This window comes from Sminthopsis crassicaudata, chromosome X, assembly GCF_048593235.1.
Source record: "Sminthopsis crassicaudata isolate SCR6 chromosome X, ASM4859323v1, whole genome shotgun sequence".
NCBI classification, from domain to species: Eukaryota; Metazoa; Chordata; class Mammalia; order Dasyuromorphia; family Dasyuridae; genus Sminthopsis; species Sminthopsis crassicaudata.
This window is the reverse complement of record NC_133623.1, coordinates 8086744-8111000: the sequence shown is the minus strand read 5'-3', so window position 1 is coordinate 8111000 and position 24257 is coordinate 8086744. Positions and strand designations below refer to the sequence as shown.

At 42.3% G+C, this 24257-nt stretch overlaps 1 protein-coding gene across 3 annotated transcripts in view; it reads left to right on the top strand.

Annotated features, from left to right (window-relative positions):
• The window catches only part of IL13RA2 (interleukin 13 receptor subunit alpha 2), a 44902-nt gene extending 21407 nt beyond the window's left edge, over positions 1-23495 (top strand). For 2 of the 3 annotated variants that reach the window (XM_074277256.1, XM_074277258.1), the window contains exons 5-10: positions 981-1101; positions 11377-11561; positions 14039-14184; positions 15961-16105; positions 20151-20269; positions 22525-23495. In XM_074277256.1, the coding sequence (XP_074133357.1) occupies positions 981-1101; positions 11377-11561; positions 14039-14184; positions 15961-16105; positions 20151-20269; positions 22525-22572 (764 nt within the window). In that variant the 3' untranslated portion in view covers positions 22573-23495. The remainder of the gene's footprint in view (positions 1-980; positions 1102-11376; positions 11562-14038; positions 14185-15960; positions 16106-20150; positions 20270-22524) is intronic. The other variant, XM_074277257.1, reaches the window with a different exon arrangement.
• Positions 23496-24257: the final 762 nt, after the last annotated feature.

Sequence of the window (24257 nt, the reverse complement as noted above, 5' to 3'; positions counted from 1 at the left end):
GAATGGTAGCAGAACATTAGACATTTTGTTATTCCAACCTTAGTGGTTTCTGGGAAGTACAATGAATGATAATATGGATAATGGATACTGATATAGTCCTTCAGATACATTGATTTCTGAATCTCACATTCACATTATGCATTTCTTATGACACTCAACAGTGAGGTCAGTTTTGTAGGGGATGGCTTAGGGAGATAAGAAATAAAGATTTTATTGGCTTAAGGAACCCTTGGTTTGGTAAATTCTTCCACTGAGACAGGCAACTCTGAAAATGTTTAGTCTTAGAAAGTTGCCTGGGGCACTTAAGGGAGAATTTAGGTGACTTTTCCAGGATTACACAGCCAGTATGTGCCAGGGGTAGAATTTGAACCCAGATCTTCCTGCTGCCACTCTTGCTGCTTCTTGAGATAAGCATTTTATAGGGAAGAAAACAGGTTCAGAGAGAGGTAAGTGATTTGCCTGGAGTCACAGAGCTTGTCACACAGTTGGAGGCAGAATTGACATCAGAGTCTCCCTTTCCCCAGGTTATTCTCTACCACACTGCCTAAATAAAGCAAACTGACTTATGTGATATAAGGGACACTTGCTGAAAGGCACTGAAGTTTACTGGAAGGAAAATCAACACTCAATTCTTCTGGAAACCTAGACCCACCAATCATATTCCCCCGGAGCCTGTACTTTGGTGAAGTCACATTTTAAAGTTCGATAAGCACGCTGAATTATTCTCAGAATAACTTAGTAGCCTTTGTGTGGGCACAGATTAGAGCTAATATATATTTCCCCAGAGCTTTTGGATGTAATAGGCCTGGATTAAAATGAAGGTGCTCCAAGGAACAATTTGGAAAATTACTGGATGATGTTGATTGTTACGTGACGTGGAAGGATGACCAAAGAGAGTTACTGAAGTTGTCGATGTCTCTGAGTACTCGTCAGTATGTCTTTCCAACCTTCTAAGAGCTCCTCGTTTTTCCTTTTCACAGGAGAGCCAGAGACCAAAATCCAGGAAATGCAGTGTATCAATTATAACTGGAAATCTCTACACTGCACTTGGAAACCAGGAGAAAAAATTCCCAAAGGGGCAAATTACAACTTGTATTATTGGTGAGTGTTGGTTAATTGAGATTTCTTTAAGGGAAAAAAAAGGACAAAAATGATTTCTACATCATGAATAGACATTCAGTTGAGGTCATCTTTTGTTATTTATTGGGTCATTGGTTCACAATGGCCTGGAATTGTTTATAGGCCATAGGGCCTTAGATCTACAGTTGGAAGGGATCTCAGGAGCCAGATGGCTCAACCCCCTCATTTTACAATTGAAGTATTCGAAGTCTGGAGCACAGAAATAACTGGCCCAACGTCACACAGGTACTAAGTGACAGAGCAGGGATTTGAGCCCAATTTCCAATGTAGAGGGCCAGAACTCTGGAGAAGTACTCCAGCACTTAACTCTCTGGAATTGATGAGATAATGGTTCTCTAATTCACATATATACTTAGTACTTAGCATGGTGATGTAATGGTTCTCTACTTAGCATGGTGATGTAATGGTTCTCTAGTTCACACATACTTAGTATACTGTAGTGATGTAATTGCAAGAAGGTATATAAGGGCTAAGAAGGACCAGAAGAGAGACATTCTACTTTGACTAGCTTCGTGGTGGCTCTCCTACCTCCTGCCTCCTGCACTAAGATCAAGACTAGGCCAGAATAACAACTCTAGACTCTATTCTTGACCATTCTCGTGGTGTCTATCCTGCTGAGATCAAGGCCCTTCCGGAGGACCTCCAGAAAGCTAGGCCGGACACGACATCCAAAGCCAATGCTTTTTTGGGTTTAGAATGATCATTGTAAAGGAGTCGGAGCCCAACCTTGGCCCATAACTCTGATCTCTATAAAGAACTTTGGATTAGATGATCTGAAGGATATAACTTCTTATGTATCTTCTAGATAGATGGATTTATAATCTGAAAGGTTTTTGCGTTGTGAGGATTCTGGCTTTTAAATCCATCCATTCATTCAATGGACATTCAGTAAGTTCCTAATGTATGCCAGGGATTGTGCTATCCCTACCCTCAAAGATCTTCCATTCTACTAGAGAGAAGGAGTATGGAGGAGGAAGAGAGGAGCAGTGTGGACACACACAAGTACACAGCAGCTATATACAACGAAATAAAAAGCAGCTAGGGAGAATCATGAAAGGCCGGTGCGATAAGTGGCACTTGACCTGAGCCTTTGAGAGTAGTTCAAGATTCTGAGAGACAGAGGGGAGAAGGAGGCACAGTCTGTCCTTAGACAGGGAGACAGCAGATGAAATGTCATGGCTGGCAGCAATAAAAAGACCAGTGTGGCTGGACTTTACTACGAGCAAAGGGGAGCAACATACAATAAGTCTGCAGAAGTAGACGAGGTGGATTGTCAAAAGCTTTAAAAACCACAAATGGGAGTTTATAGTTTATCCCAGAGGCAAGAGGGAATCACCTCTGAACCTTCTAGACCCTTTCAGCAGAGGATCTCACCTCATACTTGGCTAAGAAAATAGAGTCCCTCTTTGCCTTTCTTCTGCTTCTCAGAGTCCCTTGACATCATCCCCATTTCTGTCCTTTACTTCAGTGTTTGAAGAAGTTGCCCTTCTCAAGGTTGTGGCCTGTATGTATCCCATTGATCCTATCCCCTCTTGGCTCCTTTCATAGATTGGCCCCCTAAGAATCCCCCCTCTTTCATCTTCAATGGCTCCTATTCATTGGCTCATGCTTTGATGCCTACAAACAAATCCAGGCTTTTACTCTTCTAACATAATCTAAACTCTTCTTTGACCCTATTATTTGCTCTGATCACGATCCAACCTTTCATTCCTTCCACAACCAAACTAGACTCTTGCTCCATTTCTTCCTCTCCCTCACTTTTAACCTCTTGAAAGCTGACTTCTGACCTCCTCACTTTATTGAGACTGGTTTCTCCAAAGTTTGGTGACTTTTTTGCCTATTCTAATAGTTTTTTTCTCATCACTTCTTCTCTGGGACATCTCCATAGCACTTGACACTGCTCACCACCTTCTCCTGCTGAGTAATTTCTCTGCTTGGGATTTTCCAGACATTGCTCTCTCCTGGCTCTCCTCCTAGCTCCCTGACCACTCCTCAGTGGCCTTCGCTGGCTCATCATCCATTCCAGGCCAAGTAATTGTGAGTGTTTGAGGCTCTGTGCTGGGAATGTCTCCTCTCTCTCCACATTCTCACTTGATGACCTCATCAACCCCCATGAGTTCAGTTATACATGACTTCCTTTCTTCAGACTTTGAATCCTGACTTGGACAATTACTAGTTGTGTGATCTTGAACAAGTCACCTAATGTCTTTCTGGGTATGAGTGTCTGCATCTGTAAAATAAATATGAACATAAAGCCTGCTACTCAGGATCATCATGACAATCCCAAGATGATATTTGTGAAGCACTTTGTAAACCAGAAAGAGCTAAAACCTTGCTTGGTTATTCCCCCTCTCTGAGCTTTGCTACCTTATCCGTAAAAGGAGACACTGGACTAGATCCCTTTCCGGTTCTAATATCCTTGGATTTCCTTCATGTCCCAGTGGGATTGGGAGTAATGAAATAAACCCTTAGGCACCTGTGTTAGGCAAGGCGCTGCATTGGGCCTAGAGTTAGACACAAAGTTTAGCTGAGATACTCTCAGGTTATTAGAGGAGAGCCATCTTCCTACTTTCCTTCCTTCCTTCCATAGATCAATAGGGCTCCTCTTGCCTTAGTCAATGGTTTTCCCGGTCACTGGGCCAAAGACATTTGTCACCAAAGGGCCTGTCCCCACAACGAGAAGCCTCATTCCAATTAGTCTTTGGACAGGCACGTAACCCTAGATCTATAGAATATCTGAGTTGGAAGGGCCTGTAGAGCTTGAGTGTAGCCTCATTACTTTGTAAATCAGAAAACTGAAGCCCAGGCAGATTGGGATTTAGTTTGGGCCACACCTGCTAAGTGACAAAGGCAAGATTTGAACCGAGGGTCTCTTAACTCCAAATTCATTGTACCATACCATCACCAAGCCAAGACTACAGCTTGACAGGCCCTATCAGAGCTTCTCTTGTACTTCATTTGTGAGACTTTAGGGGAGGTGAGATATCAGAAGGGGTTAGTTAGGTGTTAGAAGTGAAACTTTAGGGGAGGTGAGATATTAGAGAATGATTTTAGTTGGGAACATAGATGACCATAGTGCACAATAATTGTTATAAAAGTGAAAAAAAAAAAGATGGTCTGAGGAGGGACAAGGGAAGGGGAAAGGGAACAAGAGCCTACTATGTGTCAGGCACTGTGCTAAGCACTCAACAAAAATGATCTCATTTGATCCAGGAGATCTAGACCTTCATTTAATGAGGTGAGAGAGAAGGCCTTCTTAAACAAGGGGCAGTAGAATAGGGCTTTAAAGGAAGGGTAGGATTTCAATAAGCACCATTATCCTTATCTTTCATTATTCAAATGAGAAACTGGGCTATGAGGAGATCACTCAGCATCACCCAGCTGGTCTAGAACTCAGGTCCCCCAGCTCTCCCTTGTCTCAGTCCAAAGATGTGCCTGTTGGGCTGCAGTTCTGATAATTATGCACTAAAGGAATCTAACAGTCTTAACGTCTGCTTCAGTCGCTTTTTGTTAGCTGGTGACTTGGCCCAGTTTCTTTCCTTTTTTTTTTCCTGAGGCAATTGGGGTTAAGTGACTTGCCCAAGGTCACACAGCCAGAAAGTGTTAAGTGTCTAAGACCAGATTTGAACTCAGGTCCTCCTGAGTTCAGGATTAATGCTCTAACCACTGCACCAACTAGCTGCTCCTTTGACCCAGTTTCAAAGGGATTTTCTACTCTTTTTTCAGTGAAGATCAAATTTCATATTGTGAGCTGTTCCATGAGGGGATTGGGGTATGGTAGAGGAAAAGCCTCCAAGATTCAGGTTTTTGTTTTCTGAAAGCTTGAGTGCTGGAAGATTGCCCCACCAAGTCTTTCCCTCTTGTTTTATTATCATAAAGGAGGGTTTTTTTTTTCTGGGGATCTGGGGCACTTTTTTTTTCTAGGACTGTGAGTAGCAGGAAGTCTTACATGAGTCCCTCACACTTATCAGTGGATCTTTCTTTGTCCTTGGCCTTTAACAGCTCCCTCCAGCCAGGTCTCTTCATGGATGTTGCAACCTCTCATGTTTTGTTCCAGCAAAGCCTCTTCACAAAGCAGTCTTTTGTTCATGTGGTTTCCTACTTTAGAAAATAATTGCTCTGCGGCCATGGGAAAAGGTCTTATTAGCCAGATGCTATGGGCATTTGACTAAAAAACATCAGGTTTGGTCATAAAAACGTCACTACTTTAGTCATCATGATTGGGGATTTGAATCTCCAGTGCTTCTGCTTTTTTACGTCGAGTCACATTGTTCATTCTTGGGACTGCTGATGGGAGTCCTGAAGTCCCAATGAGAACTTGCATATTAGGAGCTCCCAGGAGGTCACAGAATCCCAGAGCTCCAACCTATACCAGAACAAAATTACCTCATACTACGTCCAGTCCTGTGGGCTAATAGCTTCAGTTTGCAGGTTCCCTCTCTACCTCTAAGGGCAGCCATTTGGCTTTGGGATGGTTCTCATCATTAAGTTTTTCCTAAATCTTGCCCTTGTGGGGCCAAGCAGGATGACTCTAACTCCTCTTTCTCACAAGACCCTTTAGAAACTTTAACCTAGGTCTTATATTGACTTGTCTTTTCTCAGCTAAACATCCCCTAATGGTGTGCAGCTATCTCCGTGGATCCCTTCTCTATTCACTCAACTCTCAGTCTCTTGAAGACTTCAAGGGTGGCTCTCAGGAAAGCCGTATCTCCCTGTGGCCAACCTTGTCATGAGCTGCTCCATACTTAGCTCAGTTGGCATTTAGATGACAGAATGTATATGTCTCAGAGTGATATATTCTTCCCAGGCCCATATTCCAAGCCTTTCCAGTTGGTGCATGATTTTTCAGAACTTGTCCTTCACTGGCAGGGCTTTCAAGTAGCCCAGGTCCCCTCCATGAGGCATGTTCAGCCATAAATCTCAATATTTCTTTTAGGCCTGTGGCTACAGGTGAGATCAGAGGAACCTAGATGTAGAGCTGGAAAGGAGTTCAAAGGTCATCTTTTCACAAAATGGGTAAATGAGCCTAGAAAGGTTAAAGGGCTTGCCCCATATCACCTAGGTTGGGCGTGGGGCCTACCAGTCCAGATCTGGCACTCTTTCCATTGCTCCAACTTGGTACTTTATCAGAATTTGCCGAAACACAGGAATCTTTGATGACTCAAAGTACAGATAAACTGACCCCGATCATGTCATGCTAATGTAAGCATCCATTATCTTAAGAATCTCCTCCTCAAAATAACTCTATGAGATAGGTGTGAGTCAGATGGTCATCTTCATTTGGGAACTAAGGATGCTGACATCTAGAAAAGTTAAGAGACCCACTTGATATTATCTAGTTCATTTAAAGGCAGCTTCGAATCTAGCTTCCTGACTTCTGGATTCATGTTCTTAATGCTAGACTACCTGGTTAAGGATGGGGTCATTCATAGGCCAAAGACTTATAGAGTGAACTCTACACCTTTTTGACTTCTAGATTGGTGGAGCAGAGGAAAGGAAAAGAATCAGGGAACGTTCAGGGAGGAGGTAGCTTTTGAGGTTGGCGCTAAAGGCTTTCTAGATTTTAAAATGGTGGAGAGGGAATTATTGTTATATGGAACAGAAGGAACAGTAGCACACAAATGGGAAAGGAGGAAATATTGAGTGGGAAAGACAAGTAGTTGAGTTTGAATGAAGGAGAGTGAGAGGAGAGCTGGCTAGAAGGGGAGGTTGGAATCAGAACTGGGGGGATACTTTGTCAACTGCCAGGGTAAGAAGTTTGGACTTTAACTAGGCTGCAGTAGATCACTAAGTCTGGACATTTTATATGATACTCCATAGCATTTAGTCAGGTTTTCTCTCTAGGTTGGAAATCATCTATGGCCACAAAATTTCCCTTTATTTCAAGAGGTAGCTGGGTATTACTGTTGGAAATTCTGTCAACTTTCAAAGGCCTATATATAATACATGATGTAATATATGTTTAACATTTACATAATATCATTTGATTCACTACATTTCTGGCTTTTAAAAAATGCCAAATGTTATGGTGACCTGTGATGTATCGATTGCATTAAAAGCAAAAGCTTCAGGGCACACCTTCTGACATATCATCCAGAACTGATCAAAGAATCAGGAAGTTTTCACTTAATGGACTATTTTCCTATCTTTCGGTACCACTTAGTCTGGCCATTGTTAACAAAGGAAGCCTGGGTAATGTGACTTAGGAAAGAGAAGGCTGAGGGGCAGCCTGGCTGTCTCAGAGTATATCATGGGCTGTTAGTAAAAAGATAATGGTCAGAGCAATGGAAAGAATACTGGATTTGGAGTCATGAGCTCTAGGTTCACCTTTTGTAGGCCATCACTTACCAGCTATACAAGGTTGGTGCTGTTTTTTAGCCTCTTTGACCCTTCAGAATGATCATGAAATGCCTATAGCTCCAGGGTTGGTCTGAGGAAAGTGCCTTTGGTGTCAATGGGAGCTGTTCTTACTCTTTGTTGGGAGGTGGTGGTGGTGGGAACAGAACAAAGAATCATTTGATAGATTTAGGATCAAGTTAAGGAAGAGCTTCTGAATGCCTCCATGTCACAAGGGCAGCCTGGGAAGATCATCTTTCAGCTTGTGGTTGACATGCATAGCAAGAAGGTACTTTAAGTTTACCTTGCCGTAGGAGACAAGGGGAATGAGGTAAATGAACTGTAATCCCTTCCAGTCCCCAAACTTAAAGGGTCCCAGATGAATTGACAATCACATTAAATTTCTCAACGGTCTGAGTAAAGCATTTATATTTATTAGCAGCTTTTTAAATTTGAGATTTAATGAGACGAATAGAAGTAGTTGAGATAAGGAGAAGGATGTAGATATGTAAGGAATTCCTCAAATTCAGTTTTTAATAGTTAAAAGATAGACACAGGGCATATGCAATAGAGGATGAATACATCGGTGTGAGATATCTATCGCTGCAGATAAATAGTGCCGGGTGTGCTAGGGATCAGAATCAGCTGGATACTGGGGAGAGGTGGAGAATCACCAAAAGCATTGGGAATTTACCTTTGTTTTTTATTTGTTTGAGCAATATTAAAAAAAGATAGGGGAATCCAGTGACGGATAGACCCAGGGCCTGGATGGATGGACTGACAACAGCCTGATGAATAGAGAAAAAGTAGAGCTGCTGATCTCGGTTTATTTTTAAATTCTGATTTTCAATTTATACTGAACTTCTTGTTTTACTTTCATTTTCTTTCAAAAGGAGAGTGGTCTTTGGAATGTCAGGGACAGCACCCAGCTAATAGGGATTTGATGGCCAAGTAGGAAGGCAGTAAAAAAGTAAAAGCTGGTGATTCTGGGTAAGTTCCAGTTAGCGGGCCCCCATGAACTAAAGCTTCAAGTAGTATAATTCATTGGCAGATATGATTTCTGGGCCCCAGTCAGTGACTTCTATGTCCCGGACATCTTTCTAAGACGAAGTTGTAGAGAAGGTCCAAACACTGTTCTAGTGCCTCTTCCTGACGCCATAGCTAATGGGAGAGAATAGCAAAAGTCAGAAGGGCAAAGTTTCTGATTTGTAGGAAAGGGAAGAGAATAGATTCCACAAACGATAAGATCCGTGCACCTGACTTCTATTGTTGGAAAAGTTGCAGAATGTATTAATAAAGGGATAGCTATTGAATTTATAGACCAGGGAAAGCTACCATGGCTTCACTAATAACAGGTAGCACTAGACTAACCGTATTTCCTTTTATGACAGGGATACTGGACTGGGAGCTAAAAATTCTGTAGCTAGCATACATAGGTTGTAGAATTTCTCAAGATATCTTTCTGGAAAAGATGGCAGGATGTGAGGCACAAAGCAGTCTACTACTGGAGGAGATGTAGAACTGGCCAAATGAGTAGCCTCAAAGCTTGGCGTACACCACCAGGGCATTTAGCTCTTGGCTCTGTGCTATGGAACGTGTTTGGCAGTGATTTGGCTAAATGCATCGGTGCTGTGCTTAGCACAGGGGAAGATGATGCCGGTTTTGGATCCAGGTCAAACAGTTCAGCATGCTTCCCAGGCAGGTTTGTGTGTGTGTGTGTGTGTGTGTGTGTGTGTGTGTGTGTGGTCATAACCACAATGTAGAATGTAAGGGAAAATCTGGCATTAGCAAGAGGTTCTATGAGAAGCTGTCATTTAAGAGGTCTGGCAACTCAATGCAAAGGTAGGGGAAGCCAATTTTCTTTTTAAAAAAGCAATCTGATGAACTGATGCTGAGTGAAATGAGCAGAACCAGGAGATTATCATTCACAGCAACATCAAAATGATACAATGATCAACTCTGATGGACGTGGCTCTCTTCAACAGTGAGATGATTCAGGCCAGTTCCAATGGTCTTGTGATGGAGAGAGCCATCTGCCCCCAGAGAGAGGCCTGTGGGAACTGAGTGTGGAACACAACATGTGTTTTCATTCTTTTTTGTTGTTGTTTGCTTGAATGTTTTCTTTCTCATTTTTTCCCTTTTTGATCTGTTTTTTTTTCTTGTGCAGCAAGGTAAGTGTATGAATATATACATATTCTATTTAACATCTATTTTAACATGTTTAACATATATTAGATTACTTGCTATCTAAGGGAGGGAATGGGGAAGAAGTAGAGAAAATTTGGAACAGAAGGTTTTGCAAGGGTCAATGTTGAAAAATGATCCATGCATGTTTTGAAAATAAAAAAGCTTTTAATAAAAACAAATTAAAAAAAAGCAGTCCAACTCTAACAACCAGCAAATTAAACAAGCATTTCCATATACAAGGTTGAATGGATGTTGAAGGTTGTACAGGAACTTGGGCTCTCTATATTACATAGAGCTTACATTTTTTTGAAAGTATCTGTCTTATAAAAATCATAAAACTAATATTTTTACTGACCATATAAAAGGCTCTGGAGTTAAAAAAAGAGATTGAGGGGATGCTTGCCAATTGGGGAATGGCTGAACAAGTTGTGGTATGTGGTCATGTTCCAGTACTACTATGCTGTAAGAAATGATGAGCTCAGTGATCTTAGGAAAACATGGAAAGACTTGCACAAAATAAGTAAGAGTAAAAGGAACAGAACCAAGAGAATGTTGTATATGGTAAAAGCAAGATAGTTTTAAGAACAAGTTTGCCTAACCAAGTCATTCTATTATAAGTAATCAGATTACCTACAAAGGGCCTAAGAAGGAAGATGCTATCTGTGTCCAGAGAAACAACTGATCTCCTTCTCTCCCTCTCTCCCCCTCCCCCTCTGTCTCTCCTTCCCTCTTTCTCTCCCCCTCTTTCTCTCTCTCTGTCTATATCTATCTATCTATCTATCTATCTATCTATCTATCTCTCTATCTATATGTACATATATATATATATATATATAGATAGATAGATAGATAGATAGATAGATAGATAGATCCACACATATGATAGCCATCTCTAGGGTGAGAGTGGGGAGGGAGGGGGGAAAAGCTACATGATAACTTTGTTGTACTTTCAAAAGGAATAGCAAGTCATATGTAATAGATCCGCAGTATCAGGTGTAATTCTCTCTTTTTTTTTTCTATTCCACTTGTCATGGTAATGCTTGTTTTACTTCTTAAGTTCAGAAGAAAAAATGGAATAAAAAAAGAGATAAAATTCCTTACATCCCTCTAAAATGGTGAATGCATTGATATTTGTTATGGGCACTGCCTTATCCAGGTGATGTGCTGGACACGTGCGTCTCTGCTGCGCCTGTTTGTATTTTCCCTAGAGATTGCAATAGCCCTGGTTGATTTTTAGTCTGGGTAAGAGTTCTTGCCCAGGTGCCAGCCTCACTGAGTCCCCACAATCATTGATGTACTTTTCAACTATAGAATACATTCAATATCATTTGCCAACCTGTGGGGCTTGGGCATTGTCTTTGGACTGTATTTCTGTGTACTTCTGTGAATTAAAAGAAATTTCTCCAATGTCCCTCTTTTGTTGCTTTTCTTCTTTTCTTACAACCCTATTGCTTACCTCCTCCCACCATTTAAGTCCCCCCTACTCCACAAAAATTGAGGGACAAAAGGAAAAGCAAAGTTTCCTTTGTAGCAAATATGCCTAATTAAGTCAAGCAAATAAATTACACATGGCTCATACCCAAGATGTATGCCATCTTGATCCTCTCATCCCTCTGCTTCATCAGTGGTCTTCTCTTCAGAGCTCGAATGCATTTCAGAGTTCTTTTTCTTGATAATGTCTCAGCCTGCTTTCCTTCATGTTTACCCTTCTAGGTATAAGGGCCTAGACCGTGCTGTCCAGTGTGCTGACTACATAGAATCTAATGGAAGACAAGTTGGATGCCAGTTTCCAAGCATGGAGCTTGCAGAGTATCAAGATTTCAACATCTGTGTTAATGGCTCTTCATTAGCCCTTCCTCTGAGGGCCAGCTACTTTTCTTTTCAACTTCAGAATATAGGTAAAGGCAAAGAACTCATTAAATCTTCCACCTGTTTGAGTTGGGCATTTCTATTCTCACTTGTTCCTTATGGCCTCATGATGCTTTCATGCTATTGTAGAGAAGGGTTCTAGAATGAGGAATAACAGAAATAGCGCACGCATCAAGACCTGAGGTGTCGAGATGCTTGGAGGTGGGTGGGTTCCACTGGCAAGCAAAGCAATTTTTCGCCCATTTTGATCTCATGGTTTGTTGCTTGATTCTTAGTGATTAATCAGAACCCCTACATTATAGGTTAGGACCTATGGCCCTAGAGAGAGCTTCTCCATTCCATTTAAAAGGCTTTATTGATTTTTTACACCATTGTTGCTTCCCATTTCCTACCTACCTGTTAAATCCTGCTTTGAAACAGAGACAAATGATTAAGCAAATCTAGCAACCTCATCTCACAAGCAGTGCTACAGTTGCAGCTATTGCTTACTGCTTCTCTCCCAAAGGGAAGGTCCCACATCCTTTCCAACTCTTCCTCATCACAGCCTCAGCCCTGACAGTCATCCAAAGAAGCACCTTGAGGAAAATCAGCTAGAACACATTTGCCAACTCTCTTCCCTTTACCCACCTCCAGGGCCCCTTGCATTATAGTAGCCGATGTTCATCTGTGACTCGGCCTTGCTTTGTTTTCCATGTGAGGCGTAAAATTATTTCTTTTGCTATTCTCTAGATGAATGATGTCCCATTAGATACTATTAATATGGGATGGGATAGTAGTTAATAGTGTATGTACTAGAGACATGAAACTCCATTTTCTATGGGACAAGTTGGTTATCCATTTTGTTGTTGATGGGCAGCTAGGGGGCACCAGAGTGCACAGGGTGCAGGGCTTGGAGTCAGGACATTTCATCTTCTTGAGTTCAAATCCAGCCTCAGTCACTTCCTAGCTGTGTGATCCTGGCCAAGTCCCTTCACCCTGCCTGCCTCAGTTTCCTTATCTGTAAAAATGAGCTGGAGAAGTAAATGGCAAACCACTCCAATATCTCTGCCAAGAAAACCTCATATAAGGTCATGAAGAGTCATATATGACTGAGCAGCAACAAATCCATATGTGACAACCTGAAGGGACAGAGGTCTTGGGCAAGTCACTTCCTTTCCCCCTCTGGCTCTCCCCATCCTCCCCCCCCCAACTTCATTTTCTTCCTTTGTAAAATGAATGAGGGTATTAAATTAGATGCCGTCTACATTTCCATCCAATGACCTATGAACCTGTGACCTTTGGGTGTGATTTTGTGAAAGGAGATCCACCTAAGTTTAACACTGGGATTCACTTGCCTCCATTGGCCTTTTATCTCCTTATTTAATCTTCCCTCCATCCCAGCTCCTCTTGCCCAGATTTGGTCACCAAACAGAAGGCATCATTTCAACAAATAAAACCCAACTTCGATGAATTCAGGGGAACAATCTGGTCTGGTATTTTGTAGTCATATTCAAGACTCCGCTAAAGTTTTTTTTATATATGTTTCAAAATTTAAGCTAATATTTTTTCATTTGACAAAAATCTTTTTTTCTCCCTCTCATTTACCCCTCCAATTGAAAAAACAAAACAAAACTGAGCCATTCTAACATATTTATGGTCAAGCAAAAGAGATTCCTTCAATAGCCATTTCCAAACTGTTGTCTTTCTGTGCTCCGTCACTTCTCTGTTTCATCATGAGTCTTCTGGAGATGTTGGCCTTCACATTTACTAAAGTTCTCCAGCCTGAAAATACTCAAGTGGCAGGGAGCCTCCCCCCACCCCGAATTTCAGTCTTGTCTAAGCACTAATCAGAGGCCTACCAGCATAGTCCTGTATGGCCGGTCTTCACACAACTTTCCCATGAGGAACCACCCATGGTGAAATAATCAGCACCCACTTTCCAGTTAGTATGTTCTTTGTCTGCTTCCTCTCTGAGCATATGCCCAAATGACAATCGTGCCCCGTTTGTGAAGTCTGGCATAGGAGGACAAGAATCATCCCTCCACTTTCAGCCCCTCTCCCCCCAACCGTGGTTCTTTCCTCTCAAAGGCTCTGCTTCTCAGGGCAGTAGCCCTTATCTGATCTCCTTCTCCTCAGTCAAATGACCATAATCAATCTGTGTTTTTAGAAAAGCCCTTTCTGAATTTCCCATGTGGGAACAAAGTAGGAAGCCTGCAGATAGTCAAACTTTGGCCTTTCTATGATGACCTAAGGGCCTGAATTGGAATATGGCCAGCCTGTCTACATGACCATGATTACTGAAAAGGAAGCTCCCAGTATCCAGTGTCCCAGCATCAGGCCCTCTTTGCATTTAGCCTTCCAGCAAGGTAATCTGGGTAGAGGCAAGGGTAGTACTGCCTTGCTACTCTTTCACAATCAGCAGGATTGGCACGGTGGGCCACCAGACACAGTGTCCCCCGTCCAAAGGCAACATGGCTGCTCTGAACCGGAAGTGGTCTGGGGGCTCATGGCTTCTTTTGCTTTTCAGTGAAACCTTCTCCCCCTGAACAACTAAATCTGACTCAAAGGAACTCTGAAGAGCTTCACCTGGAGTGGAAGCCACCCGAGGGACCCGTCCCCTCTCAGTGCCTGACATATGAAGTTCAGTTCCAAGAAGATGACGCTTCCTGGGTGGTATAAATGAGTCTGTTTTTGTCTGACCCAGATCGGTGCTTTCATTGGTATGAGGGAGTGTCACTAAAGACACTGCCCCCTATTAATGCTGTTCAGAGACGACTTTGTGGGCAGGGATAGTTGCTGGACCCCAGGGGCATCAGTTGGGGGTGCCGACCCGAGGCAAAGGTTACAAAGTCTACAAATTCGGGTTTGGCTCTGAGGTAGGATCTGTATCCACTACGGCCTTGCTGTCTCTCATAATCTGTATTTAATCTAAAGTGTTATTAGGCAGGAGAAATACGAGCCTGCTGTTTCCTTCCAGTAATTATCTGTCAAGCTTGTTTGTATAGAGTTATATGTGTGCTGTGAACTTTTTAAGAACAGGAACCATCTTTTACCTTTCTTTGTATCTCAGTGACAGCACATAGTAGGTTCCTAATGAATGTTCTCTAATACTGGCCAGACAGGAACTCTTCCCAGGATTGGGGATCCCAGCTATAGGGATGTAAAGTTTTTGCTCCCAGTACTAACACACTGAAGCTGCACTGGCTTGTCACTTTTTGTTGGTACAATGGAAAAAGTATTTTCTCTGGAGTCTAAGGATTGGGGCTCAAATCCTGCTTAGACATTTACTCTCTATGTGATCTTGGTCAAGTCACTTTACCACTCTGTGCCTCGGTTTCCTCATCTGTAAAATGAAGAGGTTGACCAACTTGGCCTCTGAGGTACTTTACGCTCTAGACCTATGATTCTGTGCATGTATATAAATAACAGTTTGATGTAAATTTCTTTCTTCTCCCTCAACTGGTACCAGTATTGTTGTTGAGTTATTTCAGTCACGTCTGACTGTGGCCCATTTGGGGTTTTCTTAGCAGAGATCCTGGAGTGGTTTGCCATGTGTTTCTCCAGCTCACTTTACAGATGAGAAAACTGAGGCAAGCAGGGTAAAGTGACTTGCCCAGGGCCTCACATTTAGGAAGTATCTACAATCAGTTTGAATTCTTATCTCAAGCCACGCTGGTGTCCAATTTATGGTCAGAACAATGAATACGTAGGAGCCATTGCTCTGATCTAAACCCATCATTGTGCAGTTGGAGAAACTGAGACAGAGAAGGGAAGGTGCTCATCTTAAGGTCCTATCATGAATTAATGTCAGAGTTATGTCTTTCTTCTGATTCCCTTCCCACTCCCATCCCTACATCATGGTGGCAGACATATTACCTTAGAAAAAATGTGTTATTTGGGGTGAGGTTGATCTCTGGCTCTTAGAAATGCAAATGAAGGGTCACAAGCAGAACCTCTGGCCTGTGAGAGCACTTTAAACACAGAAGGAAAAAAATGGGTTCATCCCTCACCTGGGATGATTCCTGAGCACCATGGACAAGTCAAAAGGCAAGTCCCTTCCGTGCCCATTAATTGAAATTGTCAATCACAAGGGATTCCAGATACATGACCCTTGAGCTGCCATCAGGATCTTTGAGATTTACTCATTTCTATGAAAATTTCCCCCATTTCCAAACTCCAGTTTCCATCTGAGACTCTTGTCTTCTTTTTTCTCAGTAAACATTTTAAAATGATTACACATCAATACTCATCCTGGGGCAGTTGTGATCATCATTTATAAATATATTAAAAATATTTATTTTGTGGTTACCAGTTAGGTTGCCAGAGCTAGCCAGTGACAGATGCGTGGAAGATTCCTTCAGTGAGCTTATCAGAGCCAAGTCTCCATGTCGGGCCAAGTGTTTGGGGCTATGGGATCAAAACACCCTAACTTGTTTTCTTGCCTTTCAGTCCAGATCGACAGAAAAAGAAATGATCACCCTGCAAAAATCAAATGGAAGTAGAAGATTCTGCATCTGGGTCAGAGACAAAGTGAATATTTACTGTGCCAATGAAGGGTTTTGGAGTGAATGGAGCTCCCAGCAGTGCTTAGAAGGTAGGACAGCAGAGAGAATAATGGGGAGAAAACCCTAAAACTCTGGGAAGATACACCATTCCCTTTGTTTTTTGCTATATCATAGATTAAGAGGATTTTTGGCTAATTGTCCTAAACCAAGGAAGCAAATTCATACATCAACCAAGCAAGTTTTTATTGGGGACCTATCATGTGCACAGCACTGTGTCTAGACCCTGGTCATACTAGTATGGGCAACTAGCAGCCTTTATCTGAACCCAGTCTTCTTAGTTCATTCCAGTCATGAAATATTTTCAGATTGAGACAATATGTATGAATTTTATGTGTTGATTGTATATGTTTTGATATTTCCTTATTAATTTCACATGTATCCTATTGGGTATTTTCTTTGGAGTAGACTAGAACTGACCATAGTATTGAAAGCTGTTGCAGAGGCAGCTAGATGGCAGAGTGGATAGAACATTAGGCTTGAATTCAGAAGGACCTGAGTTCGAATGTGACCTCAGACACTTAACACTGCCTAGCTGTGTGATCCTGGGCAAGTCACTTAATCCCAATAGTGGCACCAAAATAAATAAACAAACAAACAAATAAATAAATGAATGAATAAATGAACAAATAAATAAATAGAGAGATAAATAGATAAATAGATAGATAGATAGATAGATAGATAGATAGATAAAATAAAGGAAAGAAAGAAAGCTGTTGTAGCAGAGCATGAGTTTTGGTAGCTCAGGCCAAACATTAAATATTTAGAGTATAATCCCAGGTTGAGCCAGCCATGTTGAATTTAGAGAAACCGATTGGATGCAGAGTAATGATTTGTTATGGTCCTACTAAATCTTAAAGATCATCTGCTAAATCCTAGAGCAGCTTTGGTTAGACCTGCCAAAATTGGAGATCTCTGAAAAAAGCAAGTCATGTGTTTGAATTGCTCAAGTTGGCTAATTGTTCTAAACCAAGGGAGCAAATTCATCCATCAACCAATCTTTATTGGGGACCCGGAGAGGGAGAGAGAGAGGAAGAGGGAAAGAGAGAGGGAGAGGAAGGGAGAGAACAAAAGAGAGAAGGGCAGGGACAGGAAAAAGAAGAGGGAGAAGGAGAGGGAGAGAGTGTCCTGCCAAACTTCTTAATGAAAAAAGCTGTGGATTGAGTAAGGGGGATACGTGAAGCTATCAAAGCCCTTGAGAAGGCTAAATTCGAACACATCTATACAGATAAGTGTCAGCTAGGCCTTTAAATGACTGAAAGCAGTGAGAACCAGGGTTGTGGGATTAACAGTTGGGCTGGTCAGGCCTAGTTTTCCCAAAGGTGTCAGTCACCTGGGCCATGGTTCACCTTGAACAGACTTGAGTCTGTTTGCTTCTGCCCTGCTCGGAAGTGACTCTTGGAGTGGGAGTCGTGGAGAGAAAGTCCGTCACATTTTTCATGACTTTCTTCTGGGGTCAAGTGAAGACTTGACAGCAGAGGAGACTTTAACTATCATAACTGGCAACTGAACTTAAGATAAATCCATTTAAGTGCCATGCCCATAGCTGGTAACCTGTCACTGACAACTTTTGTCTCTAGAAGCAAAATCTTTCATCTTCTATTCTGTCCAGATGAACGTTGGAACTTTCAGAACTGAAGAGGAATATTTATCCTCTTTCTCTGGAAATTTCAAATGATGTTTTCTGGGGGGGAAAGGAAGGAGGGAATGGTAGGATTTTAAGAGTACTTTAGCATACTAGGATCACACGAGGACATTTCATTTAGGATCTCAAAAGAACCCAAAGAAAATCAGGCTGTAGCTAGCCACTAGCTCCAAATGACTCATAAGCATCCATAGACTGAAAGGAATTGTGTGGCTAGTTAGAAACAGTTTAAAAAATAAAAAGCAAATGTGGGCCATGGCCATTGGCTAGACCAAGAAGCTTCTAACATGCAACATTCCATCCCGATTTGTTTGTCCCTTTGCTACTCTCTGAACTGTAATGGACCTTGGCCTACTATACTTGATTTTTTTTTTTCTGTTGCTCCAGGAACTGGTTTTCCATACAACTCATGAAACAAGGAACTGGTGTTTTGAGAGAAATCCCTCAGGCTTCCCTGGGCTGGGACTAGAAATTCTTGACTTTGGCTAGAGAGTTTATGGGTAGATAGTGAGCTCATCCCATTACTGTTGTTATTGGTTCATCTATAGCCAAGGGGGCTGGGTTGAATTTTATTCTTGTAAGAACTTTAGAAAGTTTGGGATTATTGACAAAAGGAATGATTTCTCCACTGAGCTTCTGCCTCTTAATCCTTAGTGCTTCTTTCTAAATGATTCTATAGGCAACTTACTTTGATCTCCAGGATTTGTACATAGTTTTTATTTTTGCATACATTCTTCCTCTACACTGCAAATCTTGCCTTATAACAAAGAACAGCAAAACCAGAGTTCAGATCGTTAAAACTACACATCAAGCCAGTCTGACAATGTATGCAGTGTTTCACATCCAGAGTTCCCCACCTCTCCAAAGAAGGGGGAAAGTACATTTCTTTTTCTTTGCTTCTTTGAAGATCAGCTTAGTCTTTTTAAAGATATAATGTTCAGTTTGGGGTTATTTTATCTTCATTTGTACAGTTGTAATCATTGTGTATTTTGTTTTCCTGCTTCTACTTATCTTATTCTGCATAGTTCATGTCAGTCTTCCCAGGCGTCTCTATTCATAATGTTCCTCCTTTATTAATAGGGCAGCCATCTTCCATCCTATGCACATACCACAATTTATTTAGCCTTTCTCCAATCGATGGACATCTACTTTGCTTCCTTTTCTTCACCACAATTCTTGTGGAAACTTCCATTGGATTTAGGTGAAGAGAGAGATTTTTTTTCTTTTAAAAATTAAAATTGGCTTTATCCAAGGAACTTAGGCTAGGGAGGCTTATCCCGCAAAGACTCTATGATTGCCACTCCTTTGCCTTTTAGGGCAGCTCTTCAAATGTGTATCCTTGTTGGGGGGAAGGGCCTCCAAAAGCATTATGACTAACTTACTAGTAGTAGCAGTAGCAGCAAGTTGCAGCAGTAGTAGTTGGTGCTTAGCACATTAAGGTGTTCAAAGCAGTGTATTTGTGATCTTCTTTGAACCTCTCAGCTACTGGGACTGAGATACTGTAGGTAGTATTGTTCCTATTTTAGACATGAGCAAACCGAAGCAAGAAGAGGTGGATTGACTTACCCAGGGTCACATGGCTAGACCATGGCAGGGATGGGATGCTAGCGTTATAGCTGCTGTATAATCCTACTTCTCAAGATGCTTGTGATTTTTTTTTTGATTCCCTAGAAGAGGGCAGGATGTAGCAGACTTTAGACAGGTCAGTTTGTTTTTGGTGGGAGGCAAGTTAGAATAAGGAGAGTGCTGTTCAATCTCATTGGATCTGGAGGTGCTCTGTCAAGAGGTGGGTGTAGATTTGGGAATGGAGAGGGAATATACTGAACTTGGCCTGTTTGGTCTAGCCCATTCTTATTACCATCTATGCCATTCAAAACTCTGATTTCTCTTGACGCGCTGTTTCCTTGGACTGTTCACAAAAGAATTTGGAGCTAACTCAAGCATCTGACTTGTTTTCTCTTTTTTTATGGAGTTTAAGAGAAACTCTGAACCTATTTGTCCAATGCCAGTGGGCCTTGCATTTCATTACTTTGAGACGATTACATAAAGTCACAAGGCCAATTTTTAAAAATTGAAACCAAGCCAGAGAATTAATAAGCAGAGGAAGCAAAGGCTTTTGGGAGAACTGTATTTGGGGTGATATTTTTTCCCAAATGAACTGAACAGATGATGCTGTTTCAGTTCAGCAAACTGCATGGTCCATGTAGCAAGGCCCTGGCCCAAAGGAACGATGGAACCCCATGTAGGTGTTTGGCCACATGTAGCCTGCTCTCAATTTTTTGCTCTGATGATTTCAGCTCTATCCTTGAAAATATGGCAGATGATTGGCAGGTGGAGCCACCCTCCCATCTTAGCTCTGCCCCACCTTAAACTTCAGAATTTCTTAAAACAAAGCCCAACATCTAATCTTCATTTGTTATTTTTGTTTCTAGAGCAACGAGACGATGACAGCTGGCTTCTCTTTATCATCATCCCAGTCACTTTAATCATGCTCAATGCCATTTTGGTAGCTTCGTTGTTGGTGCAGAAACAAAGAGCCTGTTTGAAGCAGGTAAGTTCTGGGAGTCAGAACAGATACAACCCCTGACAAGAGGAACATTCTTATCCCCATGCAAGAGGGAGAGGTCAAGTGGGCCGCCACTTAGAATGGCGTCATTTTTGAAGTTCCCTCCCAAAACAAGAATAAATAGTCTCCCAGGTCATGTTTATCAAAGTGATCTCATCATTCTGCATGTGACTTATGAGAAACTGTTCATTCATTCTTAGCTTCCAGGAAGAGTTTGAGTTTCAAGGTAATAGGAAGGTAACAGGAAGGTGACACTGGAAAAGTTTGACTTTGCCTAGAACACCATGAGGGTGTGACAAATGAACGAATCAGCGCCTACTGTGTGCCAGATCTTCTGAGGAGTGGAAGACAAAAAAGCATCCCCTCCCTTCGGGAAGCTCAGTCTCTTGGTGAAGCAAGGCTTAGATGGATTAAAGAGCTCACAGGATAGATTGGAAAGGACTTTCTAGGACCCTAGTCCAACCTGTACCAAAGAAAAAACCCTCCTTCAACATGGGCAAGAATGTTCTCCCTCATTTGTTTGAAGACCTCCAGGGAGGGAGATGCTTTGTCCTCATGGGGCAGGCCATTCTGCTTCCCAAGTTTGTCTTTGCATTGGGATGAAAGCTATTTCTTCCATTTTTCCCATCATTCCTAGTTTTGCTGTCTGGGGTTGAGCAAAACAAACTTAATCTTCCTTTTAGATGACTGTCCTTCAGATACTTGAGGATGACTATCTTGCACACATGTCCTCTCCTCCTACCTCACCAGTCTTTTCTTCTGTTGGCTAAATGGTCCCTGAGCCTTCAACAGATGCTGGTGGCCTTCCCCTAGACATGCTATCAAATTCCATCTTAAAGCAGTAAGGACCATTTCCTCAGAGGGCCCTTCGCTTCCTTAAGAGCACAGCTCAGGTGTCACCTCTTGTTTTCTACCTTCACCTCCCCCCTCCCAGAATCGGTGCCTTTTCCTTTCATGTGAGCTCTTGGAGGGCAGAGGATATTTTGTTTTCACCTCCCCACCCCAGCATTTAGCACAGAGTCTTATACATAGTTGATGCTTAGTAAGAAGTCTGTCAAATTGACTAGAGCTGAACGTGTGGCTTAGATGTGACTGGCCACTGACTGATCTAAGGGCAGTGTAAGTGTGAGTGTTAGAAAAGCTCAGAGGATGGAAAGATCACAGTCAGCTTAACCAGGAGAGTCGGACATAAATAATAAAGGCCCAGGCATTACTGAAGCAAGAGAGCACAGGGAGAGTTTCGATTTGCTGCCACATTCTGTGAGGTTGGATCCTTAGCCCACAACGAACAGTAGCCGTCTTTGGAGAAGCACGAACGTCAGCACTCTTCAGAATCCAGGCCCTTTTCACCTGGGTGGTGCATTGGGCAGAGCCCAGGGCCTGTAGTCAGAAGGATTCAAATTTGAATTTGACTTGGCTTACTTCTGACCTGGGTGACTGAGTAAGTCACTTCACTTCTGTCTGTCTTGGTTTCCTCATCTGTAAAATAGGAATAATAATAGTATCTACTTCTGAAGATTGTTGTAAAGATCAAATGAGAATAATTGTAAAGTGTTTAGCATCGTGCCAAGCACATTTGTTGCTGTTCATTGCTTTAGTTAAGACCCCATTTGGAGTTTTCTTGGCAAAGATACCGGAGTCGTTGACATTTCCTACAGATGAGGAAACTGAGGCAAACAGGGATAAGTGACTTGCACAGGGTCACTCAGTGTCTGAGGTTGGATTTGAACCTCAGATTCTCCTCTCTCTAGGGCTAGTGCTGTATGCATGGAAGAGCCACCTCACTGCCCCTCATGAGCTTGATACATACTAGATGCTTATTCAATTCAATTCAAAACAATGCTTGTTTTCTTCCCATCTTCTTTTTTTTAGTCATTTCTTTCATTGGAAAAGGTCATAAACCCATCCACAATCTCTCTTCCTGTGCCATTCTTGTTCCCATCTTTCCCTAATCCCCCTTTCAAGGATCTAAGCAATGCCATGGACACTCTCCTTTAGGAGGACCTTCCATGGATCCCAGCGAAATACTTGGGTTGTTTGTCTGTCGGCTTGTTGCTCTTATTCCATGACTATCCCATCATCTTTTGTGATCGGAGATTTCCTCCCTCCACCAGCCCTCTTCATGAAATGCACTAAACACACACATTTGTAGAGTATATGAACACTTACTTCACTTTTTGTTCCCATCATCATTGGTCATGTGCAAAATCATATTATTTTTCTGCACTTTGCAATTTCAGGTTCTTGGCAAAAAGGAAGTCCATTTCTACCACGAGGCAATCTACTGATAGCCCACTTCCCAGTCACACATCTAGCTCCTTTCCCAGCAGGAAGAGAGATTCAACCTTATTTGTTGAACACCCGGAGGAATCTTCTGGCATCTGATGTCTCTTGGGATCATCTCTGAGAGCAGCAATGGCATATTTCAAATGACTTTAGAACATGAACACATATGTAAATATACATATATATGATATATGTGCATGTGTGAACACACATACTATATATGTATATATAATTTTTTGGAGGGGGTTGTTTCTAGAAGAAAAAAAAATCACCTTGTTTTGTAAGTTTTCTAGTTCCCAATAATAGGTCCACTTCTCGTGAATTTTTAATGTTGCACAATGGAAAAGCCAGGGACAAGTCTGTTTTTTTTTTTTAAATGATCTGTTCTCAAAAAAATGAGATTTCATAACTTGTACAAAGCTGAGCCACATAGACTTTGCCAAATCCTGATGAGTTTCAAGTTTGTTAAAACTTGCCCTTTAGGTAAGTTCCTGGACTGTGAATCACATTGTTTGGTTAAAAATGTCACTGCAGGCATGATGCAGTGCCAAGGAAATAATTGAGGATACACAAACTGTTCTTCAGATCCTGGTGCCTCGGGCCTCAGGATAAGGAGAAGGGTTGGAGGGTGTGACTATGAGCGGGACATGAAGGAAATGGAAGAGATAAGATGGCACAGATGGCAACTTGGAGAACTTAGAAAAATCCACCTACTCTGCAGAGAAAGCCAAGGATTTCCTGTGCTTCCTAGTAGCTCTTTGCACACTCAGGTTGGGTGATAAAGAGACCTAGGGTCAAAAAGGAGTTAGTCGCGAAATTGTGAAGACATATTAAAAAAAGGACATCCTACCGAGAGAGCAATCCAGTCATTCAGGTGTGCCCATTTCCTTGCACATTTCACAAATTATGGATGGAGTGGGGGGGTGGGGGTGGGAGGTGCTGTTGTTGTGTGCTGGGGTAGGGTTTGGGCCAGAAGGATTGATGGGTGGAGATGTACAGAAAATCCCATCCAGCAACACCATGCCTTCTTCCAAGGGAGACCCCGTCCGACAGGGTGACGTGTGATCCTCGGCTCCTTGGCCATCTGTTCTCGGTAGCAAAAGAAGCTACAGTCCCTGTCGGTTTAGCTGCTGAGACCACGTGGATGCCCAACAAAACTCAAGGCAAGAATAACGAGAATGGCTCTTTGCAAAGCAGTTTGAGCTTTCTAGAAGGAGTTACACATGCCATCTCATTTGATCTTCCTAATAGCTCTGTGAGGGGTGCCGTATAAGCTTGCTCTGATTTGGTCCAAATCTGTGATTCCATCCCTTTCGGTCAGCAGCTCATCTGTAGGTAGGTCTGAGAGACGGGCAATCACCTCACAATTTTGTGACTGGCCATGTGCCGAGTGAAGGGCACTCAAAGAAAGGCCAAAGAAGCGATCCCCACTGTCAAAGAGCTCACTGCCTGATGGGGAGACAACATGCAAACATTCCTAACAGAATGTGGAGTGGGGGGCAGCAACATAAAGTGGGGTTCAGGATAAGCTTCTGCCAGAACCCTGGGACTCTAGCTGAGGCCTAGAGGAAGGTGGGGTGGGAAGCAGGAAGCTCTGACTGTTGGGCCCACTTTCTCTCTGCTCTCATCACAGGCCTCTGGAGCACAAGACTGAGAGGGGAACTGGGCAAAAGAGATTACTCCACTC